At 52.6% G+C, this 21,779-nt stretch overlaps 1 protein-coding gene across 1 annotated transcript; it reads left to right on the top strand.

Moving 5' to 3' along the window:
• Nucleotides 1-7,327: 7,327 nt before the first annotated feature.
• On the top strand, nt 7,328-21,476 carry LOC121282417 (sporozoite surface protein 2-like). Its single transcript, XM_041196133.1, is given in 9 exon segments — nt 7,328-7,335; nt 7,718-7,895; nt 13,766-14,061; nt 14,135-14,366; nt 14,484-14,825; nt 18,582-19,004; nt 19,042-19,212; nt 20,851-20,981; nt 21,290-21,476. Coding segments are annotated over 9 exon segments (1,968 nt in total).
• Nucleotides 21,477-21,779: the final 303 nt, after the last annotated feature.

Below are 21,779 nucleotides of genomic sequence, written 5' to 3'. Positions count from 1 at the left end.
AGAGATCCCCAATGTTCCTGAGAGTTCAGAGATCCCCAATGTACCCGAGGGTCCTGAGATCCATCAAGTACCCGAAGATCCAAAGATCCCCAATGTAGCCGAGAGCCCAGGTATCCCCAATGTACCCGAGAGCAAGGAGATCCCCAATGTACTCGAGAGCCCAGAGATCCCCAAAGAACCGGGGAGCCCGAAGATCCCCAATGTACCCGAGAGCCCTGAGGTCCCCAATGTATCCAAGAATCCAGAGATCCCCAATGTAACCGAGAGCCCAGAATTCCCCAATGTACCCGAGAGCCCAGAAATCTCCAATGTAACCAAGAGCCCAGAGATCCCAATGTATCCAAGAATCCAGAGCTCCCCAGTGACCCCCAGAGTCCGGAGATCCTCAATGTACCCGAGAGTCTAGAAATCCCCAACCTATGTTAGAATCTAGAGATCCCCAGTGTCCCCGGGACTGCGGAGATCCCCAATGTATCCGAGAATCCTAAGATCGCCAGTGTACCCAAGAGTCCCGAGATCGCCATTGTTTCTGAGATCCCAGAAATCCCCAATTTTCCAAAGAGCCCAGAAATCCACAAAGTACCCGAGAGTCCAGAGATCCCCAATGTACACGAGAGTCCAAAGATCCCCAATGTACCTGAGAGTCCAGAGATCCCCAAAGTGTCTGAGAGCCCAGAGATCCCCAAGGTGCCAGAGAGCCCAGAGATCCCCAATGTACCTGAGTGCCCAAAGATGCCCAATGTACCCAAGAGACCAGAGATCCCCAATGTATCCGAGAATCCAGAGATCCCCAATGTACCAGAGATCCCAGAAATCCCCAATGAACCCGAGAGCCCAGACATCCACAATGTACCCGAGAGTCCAGAGATTCCCAATGTATCCAAGAGTCCAGAGATCCCCAATGAACCCGAGAGCCCGAAGATCCCCAATGTACCCGAGAGCCCAGAGATCCCCAATGTATCCAAGAATCCAGAGATCCCCAATGTACCCGAGAGCCCAGAATTCACCAATGTACCCGAGAGCCCAAAAATCCCCAATGTAACCAAGAGCCCGGACATACCAATGTATCCTAGAATCCAGAGCTCCCCAGTGTATCCCAGAGTCCTGAGATCCCCAAAGTACCTCAGAGTCCAGAGATCCCCAGAATATCTGAGAGCCCTGAGATCCCCAATGTACCTGAGAGCCCAAAGATCCCCAATGTACCCAAGAGTCCAGAGATCCCCAATGTATCCAAGAATCCAGAGATCCCCACTTTACCCGAGAGTCCAGGGATACCCAAAGTATCCGAGAGCCCAGAGATCTCCAATGTACCTGAGAGTCCAGAGATCCCCAATGTATCTGAGAGCCCAGAGATCCCCAATGTTCCTGAGAGTTCAGCGATCCCCAATGTACCCGAGAGTTCAGAGATCCCCAAAGTATCTGAGAGCCCAGTGATCCCCAATGTACACGAGAATCCAAAGATCCCCAAAGTATCTGAGAGCCCAGAGATCCCCAATGTTCCTGAGAGTTCAACGATCCCCAATGTACCCGAGAGTCCAGAGATCCACAAAGTATCTGAGAGCCCAGTGATCCCCAATGTAAACGAGAATCCAGAGATGCCCAAAGTATATGAGAGCCCAGAGATCCCCAATGTTCCTGAGAGTTCAGAGATCCCCAATGTACCTGAGGGTCCAGGGATCCCCCATGTACCCGAGGATCCAGAGATCCCCAAAGTAGCCGAGAGCCCAGAGATCCCCAATGTACCCGAGAGCCCAGAGATGCCAAATGAACCGGAGAGCCCGAAGATCCCCAATGTTCCCGAGAGCCCAGAGATCCCCAATATATCCAAGAATCCAGAGATCCCCAATGTAACCGAGAGTCCAGAGATCCTCAATGTATCCGAGAATCCTGAGATCCCCAGTGTACTCGAGAGTCCAGATATCACCATTGTTTCTGAGAGCCAGAAATCCCCAATTTTCCAAAGAGCCCAGAAATCCCCAATGTACCCGAGAGTCCAGAGATCCCCAATGTACCCGAGAGTCCTGAGATCCCCAATGTACCTGAGAGTCCAGAGATCCCCAAAGTGTCTCAGAGCCCAGAGATCCCCAAGGTACCAGAGAGCCCAGAGATCCCCAATGTACCTGAGAGCCCAAAGATCCCCAATGTACCCAAGAAACCAGAGATCCCCAATGTATCCCAGAATCCAGAGATCCCCAAAGTACCCGAGATCCCAGAAATCCCCAATGCACCCGAGAGCCCAGACATCCTCAATGTAACCGAGATTCCAGAGATTCCCAATGTATCCAAGTGTCCGGAGATCCCCAATGAACCCGAGAGCCCGAATATGCCCAATGTAACCGAGAGCCCAGAGATCCCCAATGTATCCAAGAATCCAGAGATCCCCAATGTACCCGAGAGCCCAGAATTCACCAATGTACCAGAGAGCCCAGAAATCCCCAATGTAACCAAGAGCCTGGAGATCCCAATGTATCCTAGAATCCAGAGCTCCCCAGTGTACCCCAGAGTTCTGAGATGCCCAATGTAACCGAGAGTCCAGAGATCCCCAATCTACCCGAGAGTCCAGAGATCCCCAGAGTACCTGAGAGCCCAGAGATCCCCAATGTACCCGAGAGCCCAAAGTTCCCCAATGTACCCGAGAGTGCAGAGATCCCCAATGTATCCAAGAATCCATAGATCCCCAGTGTACCCGAGAGCACAGAGATCCCCAATGTACCTGAGAGACCAGAGATCCCCAAAGTATCTGAAAGCCCAGAGATCCCCAATGTTCCTGAGAGTTCAGCGATCCCCAATGTACCCGAGAGTCCAGAGATCCCCAAAGGATCTGAGAGCCCAGTGATCCTCAATGTACACGAGAATCCAGTGATGCCCATAGTATATGAGAGCCCAGAGATCCCCAATGTTCCTGAGAGTTCAGAGATCCCCAATGTACCCGAGGGTCCTGAGATCCATCAAGTACCCGAAGATCCAAAGATCCCCAATGTAGCCGAGAGCCCAGGTATCCCCAATGTACCCGAGAGCAAGGAGATCCCCAATGTACTCGAGAGCCCAGAGATCCCCAAAGAACCGGGGAGCCCGAAGATCCCCAATGTACCCGAGAGCCCTGAGGTCCCCAATGTATCCAAGAATCCAGAGATCCCCAATGTAACCGAGAGCCCAGAATTCCCCAATGTACCCGAGAGCCCAGAAATCTCCAATGTAACCAAGAGCCCAGAGATCCCAATGTATCCAAGAATCCAGAGCTCCCCAGTGACCCCCAGAGTCCGGAGATCCTCAATGTACCCGAGAGTCTAGAAATCCCCAACCTATGTTAGAATCTAGAGATCCCCAGTGTCCCCGGGACTGCGGAGATCCCCAATGTATCCGAGAATCCTAAGATCGCCAGTGTACCCAAGAGTCCCGAGATCGCCATTGTTTCTGAGATCCCAGAAATCCCCAATTTTCCAAAGAGCCCAGAAATCCACAAAGTACCCGAGAGTCCAGAGATCCCCAATGTACACGAGAGTCCAAAGATCCCCAATGTACCTGAGAGTCCAGAGATCCCCAAAGTGTCTGAGAGCCCAGAGATCCCCAAGGTGCCAGAGAGCCCAGAGATCCCCAATGTACCTGAGTGCCCAAAGATGCCCAATGTACCCAAGAGACCAGAGATCCCCAATGTATCCGAGAATCCAGAGATCCCCAATGTACCTGAGATCCCAGAAATCCCCAATGAACCCGAGAGCCCAGACATCCTCAATGTACCCGAGAGTCCAGAGATTCCCAATGTATCCAAGAGTCCAGAGATCCCCAATGAACCCGAGAGCCCGAAGATCCCCAATGTACCCGAGAGCCCAGAGATCCCCAATGTATCCAAGAATCCAGAGATCCCCAATGTACCCGAGAGCCCAGAATTCACCAATGTACCCGAGAGCCCAAAAATCCCCAATGTAACCAAGAGCCCGGACATACCAATGTATCCTAGAATCCAGAGCTCCCCAGTGTATCCCAGAGTCCTGAGATCCCCAAAGTACCTCAGAGTCCAGAGATCCCCAGAATATCTGAGAGCCCTGAGATCCCCAATGTACCTGAGAGCCCAAAGATCCCCAATGTACCCAAGAGTCCAGAGATCCCCAATGTATCCAAGAATCCAGAGATCCCCAGTGTACCCGAGAGTCCAGGGATACCCAAAGTATCCGAGAGCCCAGAGATCTCCAATGTACCTGAGAGTCCAGAGATCCCCAATGTATCTGAGAGCCCAGAGATCCCCAATGTTCCTGAGAGTTCAGCGATCCCCAATGTACCCGAGAGTTCAGAGATCCCCAAAGTATCTGAGAGCCCAGTGATCCCCAATGTACACGAGAATCCAGAGATTCCCAAAGTATATGAGAGCCCAGAGATCCCCAATTTTCCTGAGAGTTCAGAGATCCCCAATGTACCCAAGGGTCCAGAGATCCCCCATGTACCCGAAGATCAAGAGATCCCCAATGTAGCCAAGAGCCCATAGATCCCCAATGTACCCGAGAGCCCAGAGATCCCCAATGTACTCGAGTGCCCAGAGATCCCCAATGAACCGGAGAGCCCAAAGATCCCCAATGTACCTGAGAGCCCGGAGATCCCCAATGTATCCAAGAAACCAGAGATCCCCAATGTACCCGAGAGCCCAGAGTTCCCCAATGTACCCGAGAGCCCAGAAATCTCCAACATATGTTAGAATCTAGTGATCCCCAGTGTCCCAGAGTGCAGAGATACCCAATGTATCCGAGAATCCTGAGATCCCCAATGTACCCGAGGGTCCAGATATCCCCCATGTACCCGAGGATCCAGAGATCCCTAATGTAGCCGAGAGCCCAGTGATCCCCAATGTACCAGAGAGCCCAGAGATCCCCAATGAACCGGAGAGCGCGAAGATCCCCAATGCACCCAAGAGCCTGGAGATCCCCAATATATCCAAGAATCCAATGATCCCCAATGTACCCGAGAGTCCAGAGATCCTCAATGTATCCGAGAATCCTGAGTTCCCCAGTGTACCCGAGAGTCCGGAGATCGCCATTGTTTCTGAGAGCCCAGAAATCGCCAATTTTCCAAAGAGCCCAGAAATCCCCAATGTACCCGAGAGTCCAGTGATCCCCAATGTACCCGAGAGTCCAGAGATCCCCAAAGTGTCTGAGAGCCCAGAGATCCCCAAGGTACCAGAGAGCCCAGAGATCCCCAATGTACCTGAGAGCCCAAAGATCCCCAATGTACCCAAGAGACCAGAGATCCCCAATGTACACGAGAGTCCAGAGATCCCCAATGTACCTGAGAGTCCAGAGATCCCCAAAGTGTCTGAGAGCCCAGAGATCCCCAAGGTGCCAGAGAGCCCAGAGATCCCCAATGTACCTGAGTGCCCAAAGATGCCCAAAGTACCCAAGAGACCAGAGATCCCCAATGTATCCGAGAATCCAGAGATCCCCAATGTACTCGAGATCCCAAAAAAACAACAATGTACCCGAGAGCCCAGACATCCCCAATGTACCCGAGAGTCCTGAGATCTCCAATGTACCTGAGAGTCCAGAGATCCCCAAAGTGTCTGAGAGCCCAGAGATCCCCAAGGTACCAGAGAGCCCCGAGATCCCCAATGTACCTGAGAGCCCAAAGATCCCCAATGTACCCAAGAGACCGGAGATCCCCAATGTATCCGAGAATCCAGAGATCCCCAATGTACCTGAGATCCCAGAAATCCCCAATGAACCCGAGAGCCCAGACATCCTCAATGGACCCGAGAGTCCAGAGATTCCCAATGTATCCAAGAGTCCAGAGATCCCCAATGAACCCGAGAGCCCGAAGATCCCCAATGTACCCGAGAGCCTGGAGATCCCCAATGTATCCAGGAATCCAGAGATCCCCAGTGTACCCGAGAGTCCAGGGATACCCAAAGTATCCGAGAGCCCAGAGATCTCCAATGTACCTGAGAGTCCAGAGATCCCCAATGTATCTGAGAGCCCAGAGATCCCCAATGTTCCTGAGAGTTCAGCAATCCCCAATGTACCCGAGAGTTCAGAGATCCCCAAAGTATCTGAGAGCCCAGTGATCCCCAATGTACACGAGAATCCAGAGATGCCCAAAGTATATGAGAGCCCAGAGATCCCCAATTTTCCTGAGAGTTCAGAGATCCCCAATGTACCCAAGGGTCCAGAGATCCCCCATGTACCCGAAGATCAAGAGATACCCAATGTAGCCGAGAGCCCAGAGATCCCCAATGTACTCGAGCGCCCAGAGATCCCCAATGAACCGGAGAGCCCAAAGATCCCCAATGTACCTGAGAGCCCGGAGATCCCCAATGTATCCAAGAATCCAGAGATCCCCAATGTACCCGAGAGCCCAGAGTTCCCCAATGTACCCGAGAGCCCAGAAATCTCCAACATATGTTAGAATCTAGAGATCCCCAGTGTCCCAGAGTGCAGAGATACCCAATGTATCCGAGAATCCTGAGATCCCCAATGTACCCGAGGGTCCAGAGATCCCCCATGTACCCGAGGATCCAGAGATCCCTAATGTAGCCGAGAGCCCAGAGATCCCCAATGTACCCGAGAGCCCAGAGATCCCCAATGAACCGGAGAGCGCGAAGATCCCCAATGCACCCAAGAGCCTGGAGATCCCCAATATATCCAAGAATCCAGAGATCCCCAATGTACCCGAGAGTCCAGAGATCCTCAATGTATCCGAGAATCCTGAGTTCCCCAGTGTACCCGAGAGTCCGGAGATCGCCATTGTTTCTGAGAGCCCAGAAATCGCCAATTTTCCAAAGAGCCCAGAAATCCCCAATGTACCCGAGAGTCCAGTGATCCCCAATGTACCCGAGAGTCCAGAGATCCCCAAAGTGTCTGGGAGCCCAGAGATCCCCAAGGTACCAGAGAGCCCAGAGATCCCCAATGTACCTGAGAGCCCAAAGATCCCCAATGTACCCAAGAGACCAGAGATCCCCAATGTATCCGAGAATCCAGAGATCCCCAATGTACTCGAGATCCCAGAAATCCCCAATGTACCCGAGAGCACAGACATCCCCAATGTACCCGAGATTCCAGAGATCCCTAATGTATCCGAGAGTCCGGAGATCCCCAAATTACCCGAAAGTCCAGAGATCCCACATGTACCCGAGCGTGCACAGATTACCAATGTACCTGAGAGTACGGAGATCGCCAATGTACCCGAGAGTCCAGAGATCCCCCATGTTCCTGAGAGTTCAGAGATTCCCAATGAACCCGAGAGCCCAGAGATCCCCAATGTACCCGAGAGCCCAGGGTTCCTCAATTATTCTGAGAGCCTCATATACCCAATATACCCAATATACACGAAGGCACTGAAATCCGCAATGTACCCGTGAGCCCGGAGATCCCCAATGTACCTGAGAGGCCCAAGATCCCCACTGTACCCGAAGCCCAGGGATCCCCGATGTAACCGATAGCACGAACATCCCCAATGTATCTGAGAGCCCGGAGATCCCCAATGTATCCGAGAATCCAGAGATCCCCAGTGTAGCCGAGAGTCCAGAGATCCCCAAAGCATTTTAGAGCCCAGACATCCCCAATGTACTCGAGAGTCTAGAGATCCCCAAAGTATCTGAGAGCCCAGAGATCCCCAATGTTCCTGAGAGTTCAGAGATCCCAAATGTATCTGAGGGTCCAGAAATCCCCAATGTACCCGAGGGTCCAGAGATCCCCAATGTACCCGAGATCCCAGAGATCCCCAATGTACCCGACAGACCAGCGATCCCCAATATACCCGAGATCCCGAAGATCCCCAAGGAACCCAAGAGTCCGGAGAGCCCCAATGTATCCGAGAACCCAAGGATCCCCAGAGTACCAGAGAGCCCGGAGATCCCCAATGTTCCTGAGAATCTGGAGAACACCAGTGCACCTGAGAAGCTGGAGATCCCCAGTGTATCCTAGAATCCAACGATCCCCAGTTTACCCGAGAGTCCGAAGATCCCCAATGTATCCGAGAATCCAGAGATCCCCAATGTACCCAAGAGCCCAGAAATCCCCAATGTACCTGAGAGCACAGAAATCCCAAATGTACCTGAGAGTCCAGAGATCCCCAATGTACCCGAGAGCCCAGATATCACCAATGTACCCGAGTGTGCAGATATGCCCAATGTACCCACGAGTCCAGAGATCCCCAATGTACCCGAGAGCCCAGAAATCCCCAATGTACCCTAGAGACCAGGTATCACAAAAGTGTCTGAGAGCACAGAGTTCCGAATTTTCCTGAGAGTTCAGAGATCCCCAAAGTACCCGAGAATCCAGAGATCCCCAATGTACCCGAGAGTTCAGAGATCCCCTATGTACCCGAGAGTCCAGAAATCCACAATGTACCCGAGAGCCCAGACATCCACAATGTACCCAAGAGTCCAGAAATCCCCAATGTATCCGAGAGTCCAGAGATCCCCAAAGTACCCGAAAGTCCAGAGATCCCACATGCACCCGAGTGTCCACAGATTACCAATGTACCTGAGAGTACGGAGATCACCAATGTACCCGAAAGTACAGAGATCCCCCATGTTCCTGAGAGTTCAGAGATCCCCAATGTACCCGAGAGCCCAGGGATCCTCAATTGTACCGAGAGCCCCGGGATCCCCAATGTACCCGAGAGCTTAGAGATCCCCAAAGTTCCTGAGAGTTCAGAGATCACCAATGTACCCAAGAGTCCGGAGATCCCCAATGTATCCGAGAACCCAGAGATCCCCAGAATACCCGAGAGCCCGGAGATCCCCAATGTTCCCCAGATTAGGGAGAACCCCAATGCACCTGAGAGTCCAGAGATCCCCAATGTATCCTAGAATCCAGAGATCCCCAGTGTACCCGAGAGTCCGGCGATCCCCAATGTATCTTAGAATCCAGAGATCCCCAGTGTACCCGAGAGCCCGAAGATCCCCAATGTATCTGAGAATCCAGAGATCCCCAATGTACCCGAGAGCCCAGAAATCCCCAATGTACCCGAGAGCCCAGAAATTCCCAATGCACCCGAGGGTCCAGAGATTCCCAATGTACCCAAGAGCCCAGAAATCCCCAATGTACCCGAGAGCGCAGATATCCCAAAAGTATCTGAGAGCGCAGAGATCCCAATTTTCCTGAGAGTCCAGAGATCCCCAATGTACCCGGGAATCCAGAGATCCCCAAAGTACCCGAGAGTCCAGAGATCCCCAAAGTATCTGAGAGCCCAGTGATCCCCAATGTACCCGAGAGCCCAGAGATCCACAATGATCCTGAGAGTTCAGAGGTCCCCAATGTTCCTGAGAGCCCAGATATCCCCAATGTTCCTGAGAGTTCAGAGATCCCTAATGTAGCCGAGAGTCCAGAGATCCCCAATGTACCTGAGAGTCCAGAGATCCCCAATGAATCTGAAAGCTCAGAGATCCCCAATGTACCTGAGAGGCTGAAGATTACCAATGTACCCGAGAGTCCAGAGATCCCCAATGTTACCGAGAGCCCGAAGATCCCCATTGTACCCGAGAGCCCAGGGATCCCCAATGTACCCGAGAGTATGGAGATCCCCAATGTACCCGAGAGTCGAGCGATCCCCCATGGTCCTGAGAGTTCAGAGATCCCCTATGTACCCGAGAGTCCAGAGATCCCCAATGTAGCCGAGAGCCCGAAGATCCCCATTGTACCCGAGAGCCCAGGGATCCCCAATGTACCTGGGAGCCCGAACATCCCCAGTGTAGCTGAGAGCCCAGAGATCCCCAATATATGCGAGAATCCAGAGATCCCCAGTGTACCCAAGAGTCCAGAGATCCCCAACGTATCCCTAGAGCACAGAGATCCCCAATGTACCCGAGAGTCCAGAGATCCCCAACGTATCTGAGAGCCCAGAGATCCCCAATGTTCCTGAGAGTTCAGAGATCGCCAATGTAACCAAGACTCCAGAGATCCCCAAAGTATTTGAGGGCCCAGAGATCCCCAATGTACCGGAGAGTCTAGAGATCCCCAAAGATTCTGAAAGCCAAGAGATCCCCAATGTACCCGAGAGTCCAGAGATCCCAAATGTACCCGAGAGCCCAGAGATCCACAATACACCTGAGACCCCGGAGATCCCCATTGTACCCGAGAGCCAAGGGATCCCCAATGTACCCGAGAGCCCGAAGATATCAAATGTACCCAAGAGCCCAGAGATCCCCAATGCATCCGAGAATCCAGAGATCCCCAGTGTACCCAAGAGTCCGGAGATCCCCAATGTATCCGAGAATCCAGAGATCCCCAATTTACCCGAGAGCCCAGAAATCCCCAATGTACCAGAGAGCCCAGAAATCCCAAATGTACCCGAGAGTCCAGAGATCCCCAATGTACCCGAGAGCCCAGGAATCCCCAATGTACCCAAGAGCCCAGATATCCCCAAAGTATCCGAGAATCCAGAGATCCCCAATGTACCCGAGAGCCCAGAGAGCCCCAATGGACCCGAGAGGCCAGAGATCCCCAATGTAGCCGAGAGCCCAGAGATCCCCAATGTAACTGAGAGCCCAGAGATATCCAATGTACCCGAGAGCCCAGAGATCCAAAATGAACTGGAGAGCCCGAAGTACCCCAATGTACCCGAGAGCCCGGAGATCCCCAATGTATCCAAGAATCCAGAGATCCCCACTTTACCCGAGAGCCCAGAATTCACCAATGTACCCGAGAGCCCAGAAATCCGCAATGTAACTAAGAGCCCAGAGATCAAAATGTATCCTAGAATCCAGAGCTCCCCAGTGTACCCCAGAGTCCAGAGATCCCCAATGTACCCGAGAGTCCAGAGATCCCCAATCAACCCGAGTGTCCAGAGATCCCCAGAGTATCTGAGAGCCCAGAGATCCCCAATGTACCCGAGAGTCCAGAGATCCCCAATGTATCCAAGAATCCAGAGATCCCCAGTGTACCCGAGAGTCCAAAGATCCCCAAAGTATCTGAGAGCCCAGAGATCCCCAATGTTCCTGAGAGTTCAACGATCCCCAATGTACCCGAGAGTCCAGAGATCCACAAAGTATCTGAGAGCCCAGTGATCCCCAATGTAAACGAGAATCCAGAGATGCCCAAAGTATATGAGAGCCCAGAGATCCCCAATGTTCCTGAGAGTTCAGAGATCCCCAATGTACCTGAGGGTCCAGGGATCCCCCATGTACCCGAGGATCCAGAGATCCCCAAAGTAGCCAAGAGCCCAGAGATCCCCAATGTACCCGAGAGCCCAGAGATGCCAAATGAACCGGAGAGCCCGAAGATCCCCAATGTTCCCGAGAGCCCAGAGATCCCCAATATATCCAAGAATCCAGAGATCCCCAATGTAACCGAGAGTCCAGAGATCCTCAATGTATCGAGAATCCTGAGATCCCCAGTGTACTCGAGAGTCCAGATATCACCATTGTTTCTGAGAGCCAGAAATCCCCAATTTTCCAAAGAGCCCAGAAATCCCCAATGTACCCGAGAGTCCAGAGATCCCCAATGTACCCGAGAGTCCTGAGATCCCCAATGTACCTGAGAGTCCAGAGATCCCCAAAGTGTCTCAGAGCCCAGAGATCCCCAAGGTACCAGAGAGCCCAGAGATCCCCAATGTACCTGAGAGCCCAAAGATCCCCAATGTACCCAAGAAACCAGAGATCCCCAATGTATCCCAGAATCCAGAGATCCCCAAAGTACCCGAGATCCCAGAAATCCCCAATGCACCCGAGAGCCCAGACATCCTCAATGTAACCGAGATTCCAGAGATTCCCAATGTATCCAAGTGTCCGGAGATCCCCAATGAACCCGAGAGCCCGAATATGCCCAATGTAACCGAGAGCCCAGAGATCCCCAATGTATCCAAGAATCCAGAGATCCCCAATGTACCCGAGAGCCCAGAATTCACCAATGTACCAGAGAGCCCAGAAATCCCCAATGTAACCAAGAGCCTGGAGATCCCAATGTATCCTAGAATCCAGAGCTCCCCAGTGTACCCCAGAGTTCTGAGATGCCCAATGTAACCGAGAGTCCAGAGATCCCCAATCTACCCGAGAGTCCAGAGATCCCCAGAGTACCTGAGAGCCCAGAGATCCCCAATGTACCCGAGAGCCCAAAGTTCCCCAATGTACCCGAGAGTGCAGAGATCCCCAATGTATCCAAGAATCCATAGATCCCCAGTGTACCCGAGAGCACAGAGATCCCCAATGTACCTGAGAGACCAGAGATCCCCAAAGTATCTGAAAGCCCAGAGATCCCCAATGTTCCTGAGAGTTCAGCGATCCCCAATGTACCCGAGAGTCCAGAGATCCCCAAAGGATCTGAGAGCCCAGTGATCCTCAATGTACACGAGAATCCAGTGATGCCCATAGTATATGAGAGCCCAGAGATCCCCAATGTTCCTGAGAGTTCAGAGATCCCCAATGTACCCGAGGGTCCTGAGATCCATCAAGTACCCGAAGATCCAAAGATCCCCAATGTAGCCGAGAGCCCAGGTATCCCCAATGTACCCGAGAGCAAGGAGATCCCCAATGTACTCGAGAGCCCAGAGATCCCCAAAGAACCGGGGAGCCCGAAGATCCCCAATGTACCCGAGAGCCCTGAGGTCCCCAATGTATCCAAGAATCCAGAGATCCCCAATGTAACCGAGAGCCCAGAATTCCCCAATGTACCCGAGAGCCCAGAAATCTCCAATGTAACCAAGAGCCCAGAGATCCCAATGTATCCAAGAATCCAGAGCTCCCCAGTGACCCCCAGAGTCCGGAGATCCTCAATGTACCCGAGAGTCTAGAAATCCCCAACCTATGTTAGAATCTAGAGATCCCCAGTGTCCCCGGGACTGCGGAGATCCCCAATGTATCCGAGAATCCTAAGATCGCCAGTGTACCCAAGAGTCCCGAGATCGCCATTGTTTCTGAGATCCCAGAAATCCCCAATTTTCCAAAGAGCCCAGAAATCCACAAAGTACCCGAGAGTCCAGAGATCCCCAATGTACACGAGAGTCCAAAGATCCCCAATGTACCTGAGAGTCCAGAGATCCCCAAAGTGTCTGAGAGCCCAGAGATCCCCAAGGTGCCAGAGAGCCCAGAGATCCCCAATGTACCTGAGTGCCCAAAGATGCCCAATGTACCCAAGAGACCAGAGATCCCCAATGTATCCGAGAATCCAGAGATCCCCAATGTACCTGAGATCCCAGAAATCCCCAATGAACCCGAGAGCCCAGACATCCTCAATGTACCCGAGAGTCCAGAGATTCCCAATGTATCCAAGAGTCCAGAGATCCCCAATGAACCCGAGAGCCCGAAGATCCCCAATGTACCCGAGAGCCCAGAGATCCCCAATGTATCCAAGAATCCAGAGATCCCCAATGTACCCGAGAGCCCAGAATTCACCAATGTACCCGAGAGCCCAAAAATCCCCAATGTAACCAAGAGCCCGGACATACCAATGTATCCTAGAATCCAGAGCTCCCCAGTGTATCCCAGAGTCCTGAGATCCCCAAAGTACCTCAGAGTCCAGAGATCCCCAGAATATCTGAGAGCCCTGAGATCCCCAATGTACCTGAGAGCCCAAAGATCCCCAATGTACCCAAGAGTCCAGAGATCCCCAATGTATCCAAGAATCCAGAGATCCCCAGTGTACCCGAGAGTCCAGGGATACCCAAAGTATCCGAGAGCCCAGAGATCTCCAATGTACCTGAGAGTCCAGAGATCCCCAATGTATCTGAGAGCCCAGAGATCCCCAATGTTCCTGAGAGTTCAGCGATCCCCAATGTACCCGAGAGTTCAGAGATCCCCAAAGTATCTGAGAGCCCAGTGATCCCCAATGTACACGAGAATCCAGAGATTCCCAAAGTATATGAGAGCCCAGAGATCCCCAATTTTCCTGAGAGTTCAGAGATCCCCAATGTACCCAAGGGTCCAGAGATCCCCCATGTACCCGAAGATCAAGAGATCCCCAATGTAGCCAAGAGCCCATAGATCCCCAATGTACCCGAGAGCCCAGAGATCCCCAATGTACTCGAGTGCCCAGAGATCCCCAATGAACCGGAGAGCCCAAAGATCCCCAATGTACCTGAGAGCCCGGAGATCCCCAATGTATCCAAGAAACCAGAGATCCCCAATGTACCCGAGAGCCCAGAGTTCCCCAATGTACCCGAGAGCCCAGAAATCTCCAACATATGTTAGAATCTAGTGATCCCCAGTGTCCCAGAGTGCAGAGATACCCAATGTATCCGAGAATCCTGAGATCCCCAATGTACCCGAGGGTCCAGATATCCCCCATGTACCCGAGGATCCAGAGATCCCTAATGTAGCCGAGAGCCCAGTGATCCCCAATGTACCCGAGAGCCCAGAGATCCCCAATGAACCGGAGAGCGCGAAGATCCCCAATGCACCCAAGAGCCTGGAGATCCCCAATATATCCAAGAATCCAATGATCCCCAATGTACCCGAGAGTCCAGAGATCCTCAATGTATCCGAGAATCCTGAGTTCCCCAGTGTACCCGAGAGTCCGGAGATCGCCATTGTTTCTGAGAGCCCAGAAATCGCCAATTTTCCAAAGAGCCCAGAAATCCCCAATGTACCCGAGAGTCCAGTGATCCCCAATGTACCCGAGAGTCCAGAGATCCCCAAAGTGTCTGAGAGCCCAGAGATCCCCAAGGTACCAGAGAGCCCAGAGATCCCCAATGTACCTGAGAGCCCAAAGATCCCCAATGTACCCAAGAGACCAGAGATCCCCAATGTACACGAGAGTCCAGAGATCCCCAATGTACCTGAGAGTCCAGAGATCCCCAAAGTGTCTGAGAGCCCAGAGATCCCCAAGGTGCCAGAGAGCCCAGAGATCCCCAATGTACCTGAGTGCCCAAAGATGCCCAAAGTACCCAAGAGACCAGAGATCCCCAATGTATCCGAGAATCCAGAGATCCCCAATGTACTCGAGATCCCAAAAAAACAACAATGTACCCGAGAGCCCAGACATCCCCAATGTACCCGAGAGTCCTGAGATCTCCAATGTACCTGAGAGTCCAGAGATCCCCAAAGTGTCTGAGAGCCCAGAGATCCCCAAGGTACCAGAGAGCCCCGAGATCCCCAATGTACCTGAGAGCCCAAAGATCCCCAATGTACCCAAGAGACCGGAGATCCCCAATGTATCCGAGAATCCAGAGATCCCCAATGTACCTGAGATCCCAGAAATCCCCAATGAACCCGAGAGCCCAGACATCCTCAATGGACCCGAGAGTCCAGAGATTCCCAATGTATCCAAGAGTCCAGAGATCCCCAATGAACCCGAGAGCCCGAAGATCCCCAATGTACCCGAGAGCCTGGAGATCCCCAATGTATCCAGGAATCCAGAGATCCCCAGTGTACCCGAGAGTCCAGGGATACCCAAAGTATCCGAGAGCCCAGAGATCTCCAATGTACCTGAGAGTCCAGAGATCCCCAATGTATCTGAGAGCCCAGAGATCCCCAATGTTCCTGAGAGTTCAGCAATCCCCAATGTACCCGAGAGTTCAGAGATCCCCAAAGTATCTGAGAGCCCAGTGATCCCCAATGTACACGAGAATCCAGAGATGCCCAAAGTATATGAGAGCCCAGAGATCCCCAATTTTCCTGAGAGTTCAGAGATCCCCAATGTACCCAAGGGTCCAGAGATCCCCCATGTACCCGAAGATCAAGAGATACCCAATGTAGCCGAGAGCCCAGAGATCCCCAATGTACTCGAGCGCCCAGAGATCCCCAATGAACCGGAGAGCCCAAAGATCCCCAATGTACCTGAGAGCCCGGAGATCCCCAATGTATCCAAGAATCCAGAGATCCCCAATGTACCCGAGAGCCCAGAGTTCCCCAATGTACCCGAGAGCCCAGAAATCTCCAACATATGTTAGAATCTAGAGATCCCCAGTGTCCCAGAGTGCAGAGATACCCAATGTATCCGAGAATCCTGAGATCCCCAATGTACCCGAGGGTACAGAGATCCCCCATGTACCCGAGGATCCAGAGATCCCTAATGTAGCCGAGAGCCCAGAGATCCCCAATGTACCCGAGAGCCCAGAATTCACCAATGTACCAGAGAGCCCAGAAATCCCCAATGTAACCAAGAGCCTGGAGATCCCAATGTATCCTAGAATCCAGAGCTCCCCAGTGTACCCCAGAGTCCTGAGATGCCCAATGTAACCGAGAGTCCAGAGATCCCCAATCTACCCGAGAGTCCAGAGATCCCCAGAGTACCTGAGAGCCCAGAGATCCCCAATGTACCCGAGAGCCCAAAGTTCCCCAATGTACCCGAGAGTCCAGAGATCCCCAATGTATCCAAGAATCCATAGATCCCCAGTGTACCCGAGAGCACAGAGATCCCCAATGTACCTGAGAGACCAGAGATCCCCAAAGTATCTGAAAGCCCAGAGATCCCCAATGTTCCTGAGAGTTCAGCGATCCCCAATGTACCCGAGAGTCCAGAGATCCCCAAAGGATCTGAGAGCCCAGTGATCCTCAATGTACACGAGAATCCAGTGATGCCCATAGTATATGAGAGCCCAGAGATCCCCAATGTTCCTGAGAGTTCAGAGATCCCCAATGTACCCGAGGGTCCTGAGATCCATCAAGTACCCGAAGATCCAAAGATCCCCAATGTAGCCGAGAGCCCAGGTATCCCCAATGTACCCGAGAGCAAGGAGATCCCCAATGTACTCGAGAGCCCAGAGATCCCCAAAGAACCGGGGAGCCCGAAGATCCCCAATGTACCCGAGAGCCCTGAGGTCCCCAATGTATCCAAGAATCCAGAGATCCCCAATGTAACCGAGAGCCCAGAATTCCCCAATGTACCCGAGAGCCCAGAAATCTCCAATGTAACCAAGAGCCCAGAGATCCCAATGTATCCAAGAATCCAGAGCTCCCCAGTGACCCCCAGAGTCCGGAGATCCTCAATGTACCCGAGAGTCTAGAAATCCCCAACCTATGTTAGAATCTAGAGATCCCCAGTGTCCCCGGGACTGCGGAGATCCCCAATGTATCCGAGAATCCTAAGATCGCCAGTGTACCCAAGAGTCCCGAGATCGCCATTGTTTCTGAGATCCCAGAAATCCCCAATTTTCCAAAGAGCCCAGAAATCCACAAAGTACCCGAGAGTCCAGAGATCCCCAATGTACACGAGAGTCCAAAGATCCCCAATGTACCTGAGAGTCCAGAGATCCCCAAAGTGTCTGAGAGCCCAGAGATCCCCAAGGTGCCAGAGAGCCCAGAGATCCCCAATGTACCTGAGTGCCCAAAGATGCCCAATGTACCCAAGAGACCAGAGATCCCCAATGTATCCGAGAATCCAGAGATCCCCAATGTACCTGAGATCCCAGAAATCCCCAATGAACCCGAGAGCCCAGACATCCTCAATGTACCCGAGAGTCCAGAGATTCCCAATGTATCCAAGAGTCCAGAGATCCCCAATGAACCCGAGAGCCCGAAGATCCCCAATGTACCCGAGAGCCCAGAGATCCCCAATGTATCCAAGAATCCAGAGATCCCCAATGTACCCGAGAGCCCAGAATTCACCAATGTACCCGAGAGCCCAAAAATCCCCAATGTAACCAAGAGCCCGGACATACCAATGTATCCTAGAATCCAGAGCTCCCCAGTGTATCCCAGAGTCCTGAGATCCCCAAAGTACCTCAGAGTCCAGAGATCCCCAGAATATCTGAGAGCCCTGAGATCCCCAATGTACCTGAGAGCCCAAAGATCCCCAATGTACCCAAGAGTCCAGAGATCCCCAATGTATCCAAGAATCCAGAGATCCCCAGTGTACCCGAGAGTCCAGGGATACCCAAAGTATCCGAGAGCCCAGAGATCTCCAATGTACCTGAGAGTCCAGAGATCCCCAATGTATCTGAGAGCCCAGAGATCCCCAATGTTCCTGAGAGTTCAGCGATCCCCAATGTACCCGAGAGTTCAGAGATCCCCAAAGTATCTGAGAGCCCAGTGATCCCCAATGTACACGAGAATCCAGAGATTCCCAAAGTATATGAGAGCCCAGAGATCCCCAATTTTCCTGAGAGTTCAGAGATCCCCAATGTACCCAAGGGTCCAGAGATCCCCCATGTACCCGAAGATCAAGAGATCCCCAATGTAGCCAAGAGCCCATAGATCCCCAATGTACCCGAGAGCCCAGAGATCCCCAATGTACTCGAGTGCCCAGAGATCCCCAATGAACCGGAGAGCCCAAAGATCCCCAATGTACCTGAGAGCCCGGAGATCCCCAATGTATCCAAGAAACCAGAGATCCCCAATATACCCGAGAGCCCAGAGTTCCCCAATGTACCCGAGAGCCCAGAAATCTCCAACATATGTTAGAATCTAGTGATCCCCAGTGTCCCAGAGTGCAGAGATACCCAATGTATCCGAGAATCCTGAGATCCCCAATGTACCCGAGGGTCCAGATATCCCCCATGTACCCGAGGATCCAGAGATCCCTAATGTAGCCGAGAGCCCAGTGATCCCCAATGTACCCGAGAGCCCAGAGATCCCCAATGAACCGGAGAGCGCGAAGATCCCCAATGCACCCAAGAGCCTGGAGATCCCCAATATATCCAAGAATCCAATGATCCCCAATGTACCCGAGAGTCCAGAGATCCTCAATGTATCCGAGAATCCTGAGTTCCCCAGTGTACCCGAGAGTCCGGAGATCGCCATTGTTTCTGAGAGCCCAGAAATCGCCAATTTTCCAAAGAGCCCAGAAATCCCCAATGTACCCGAGAGTCCAGTGATCCCCAATGTACCCGAGAGTCCAGAGATCCCCAAAGTGTCTGAGAGCCCAGAGATCCCCAAGGTACCAGAGAGCCCAGAGATCCCCAATGTACCTGAGAGCCCAAAGATCCCCAATGTACCCAAGAGACCAGAGATCCCCAATGTACACGAGAGTCCAGAGATCCCCAATGTACCTGAGAGTCCAGAGATCCCCAAAGTGTCTGAGAGCCCAGAGATCCCCAAGGTGCCAGAGAGCCCAGAGATCCCCAATGTACCTGAGTGCCCAAAGATGCCCAAAGTACCCAAGAGACCAGAGATCCCCAATGTATCCGAGAATCCAGAGATCCCCAATGTACTCGAGATCCCAAAAAAACAACAATGTACCCGAGAGCCCAGACATCCCCAATGTACCCGAGAGTCCTGAGATCTCCAATGTACCTGAGAGTCCAGAGATCCCCAAAGTGTCTGAGAGCCCAGAGATCCCCAAGGTACCAGAGAGCCCCGAGATCCCCAATGTACCTGAGAGCCCAAAGATCCCCAATGTACCCAAGAGACCGGAGATCCCCAATGTATCCGAGAATCCAGAGATCCCCAATGTACCTGAGATCCCAGAAATCCCCAATGAACCCGAGAGCCCAGACATCCTCAATGGACCCGAGAGTCCAGAGATTCCCAATGTATCCAAGAGTCCAGAGATCCCCAATGAACCCGAGAGCCCGAAGATCCCCAATGTACCCGAGAGCCTGGAGATCCCCAATGTATCCAGGAATCCAGAGATCCCCAGTGTACCCGAGAGTCCAGGGATACCCAAAGTATCCGAGAGCCCAGAGATCTCCAATGTACCTGAGAGTCCAGAGATCCCCAATGTATCTGAGAGCCCAGAGATCCCCAATGTTCCTGAGAGTTCAGCAATCCCCAATGTACCCGAGAGTTCAGAGATCCCCAAAGTATCTGAGAGCCCAGTGATCCCCAATGTACACGAGAATCCAGAGATGCCCAAAGTATATGAGAGCCCAGAGATCCCCAATTTTCCTGAGAGTTCAGAGATCCCCAATGTACCCAAGGGTCCAGAGATCCCCCATGTACCCGAAGATCAAGAGATACCCAATGTAGCCGAGAGCCCAGAGATCCCCAATGTACTCGAGCGCCCAGAGATCCCCAATGAACCGGAGAGCCCAAAGATCCCCAATGTACCTGAGAGCCCGGAGATCCCCAATGTATCCAAGAATCCAGAGATCCCCAATGTACCCGAGAGCCCAGAGTTCCCCAATGTACCCGAGAGCCCAGAAATCTCCAACATATGTTAGAATCTAGAGATCCCCAGTGTCCCAGAGTGCAGAGATACCCAATGTATCCGAGAATCCTGAGATCCCCAATGTACCCGAGGGTCCAGAGATCCCCCATGTACCCGAGGATCCAGAGATCCCTAATGTAGCCGAGAGCCCAGAGATCCCCAATGTACCTGAGAGCCCAGAGATCCCCAATGAACCGGAGAGCGCGAAGATCCCCAATGCACCCAAGAGCCTGGAGATCCCCAATATATCCAAGAATCCAGAGATCCCCAATGTACCCGAGAGTCCAGAGATCCTCAATGTATCCGAGAATCCTGAGTTCCCCAGTGTACCCGAGAGTCCGGAGATCGCCATTGTTTCTGAGAGCCCAGAAATCGCCAATTTTCCAAAGAGCCCAGAAATCCCCAATGTACCCGAGAGTCCAGTGATCCCCAATGTACCCGAGAGTCCAGAGATCCCCAAAGTGTCTGGGAGCCCAGAGATCCCCAAGGTACCAGAGAGCCCAGAGATCCCCAATGTACCTGAGAGCCCAAAGATCCCCAATGTACCCAAGAGACCAGAGATCCCCAATGTATCCGAGAATCCAGAGATCCCCAATGTACTCGAGATCCCAGAAATCCCCAATGTACCCGAGAGCACAGACATCCCCAATGTACCCGAGATTCCAGAGATCCCTAATGTATCCGAGAGTCCGGAGATCCCCAAATTACCCGAAAGTCCAGAGATCCCACATGTACCCGAGCGTCCACAGATTACCAATGTACCTGAGAGTACGGAGATCGCCAATGTACCCGAGAGTCCAGAGATCCCCCATGTTCCTGAGAGTTCAGAGATTCCCAATGAACCCGAGAGCCCAGAGATCCCCAATGTACCCGAGAGCCCAGGGTTCCTCAATTATTCTGAGAGCCTCATATACCCAATATACCCAATATACACGAAGGCACTGAAATCCGCAATGTACCCGTGAGCCCGGAGATCCCCAATGTACCTGAGAGGCCCAAGATCCCCACTGTACCCGAAGCCCAGGGATCCCCGATGTAACCGATAGCACGAACATCCCCAATGTATCTGAGAGCCCGGAGATCCCCAATGTATCCGAGAATCCAGAGATCCCCAGTGTAGCCGAGAGTCCAGAGATCCCCAAAGCATTTTAGAGCCCAGACATCCCCAATGTACTCGAGAGTCTAGAGATCCCCAAAGTATCTGAGAGCCCAGAGATCCCCAATGTTCCTGAGAGTTCAGAGATCCCAAATGTATCTGAGGGTCCAGAAATCCCCAATGTACCCGAGGGTCCAGAGATCCCCAATGTACCCGAGATCCCAGAGATCCCCAATGTACCCGACAGACCAGCGATCCCCAATATACCCGAGATCCCGAAGATCCCCAAGGAACCCAAGAGTCCGGAGAGCCCCAATGTATCCGAGAACCCAAGGATCCCCAGAGTACCAGAGAGCCCGGAGATCCCCAATGTTCCTGAGAATCTGGAGAACACCAGTGCACCTGAGAAGCTGGAGATCCCCAGTGTATCCTAGAATCCAACGATCCCCAGTTTACCCGAGAGTCCGAAGATCCCCAATGTATCCGAGAATCCAGAGATCCCCAATGTACCCAAGAGCACAGAAATCCCAAATGTACCTGAGAGTCCAGAGATCCCCAATGTACCCGAGAGCCCAGATATCACCAATGTACCCGAGTGTGCAGATATGCCCAATGTACCCACGAGTCCAGAGATCCCCAATGTACCCGAGAGCCCAGAAATCCCCAATGTACCCTAGAGACCAGGTATCACAAAAGTGTCTGAGAGCACAGAGTTCCGAATTTTCCTGAGAGTTCAG

The sequence above is a fragment of the Carcharodon carcharias genome, chromosome 9 (assembly GCF_017639515.1).
Source record: "Carcharodon carcharias isolate sCarCar2 chromosome 9, sCarCar2.pri, whole genome shotgun sequence".
Taxonomy (NCBI): Eukaryota; Metazoa; Chordata; class Chondrichthyes; order Lamniformes; family Lamnidae; genus Carcharodon; species Carcharodon carcharias.
Note: the sequence above shows the minus strand (reverse complement) of the source record. Positions and strands in the feature narration are given on the sequence as shown.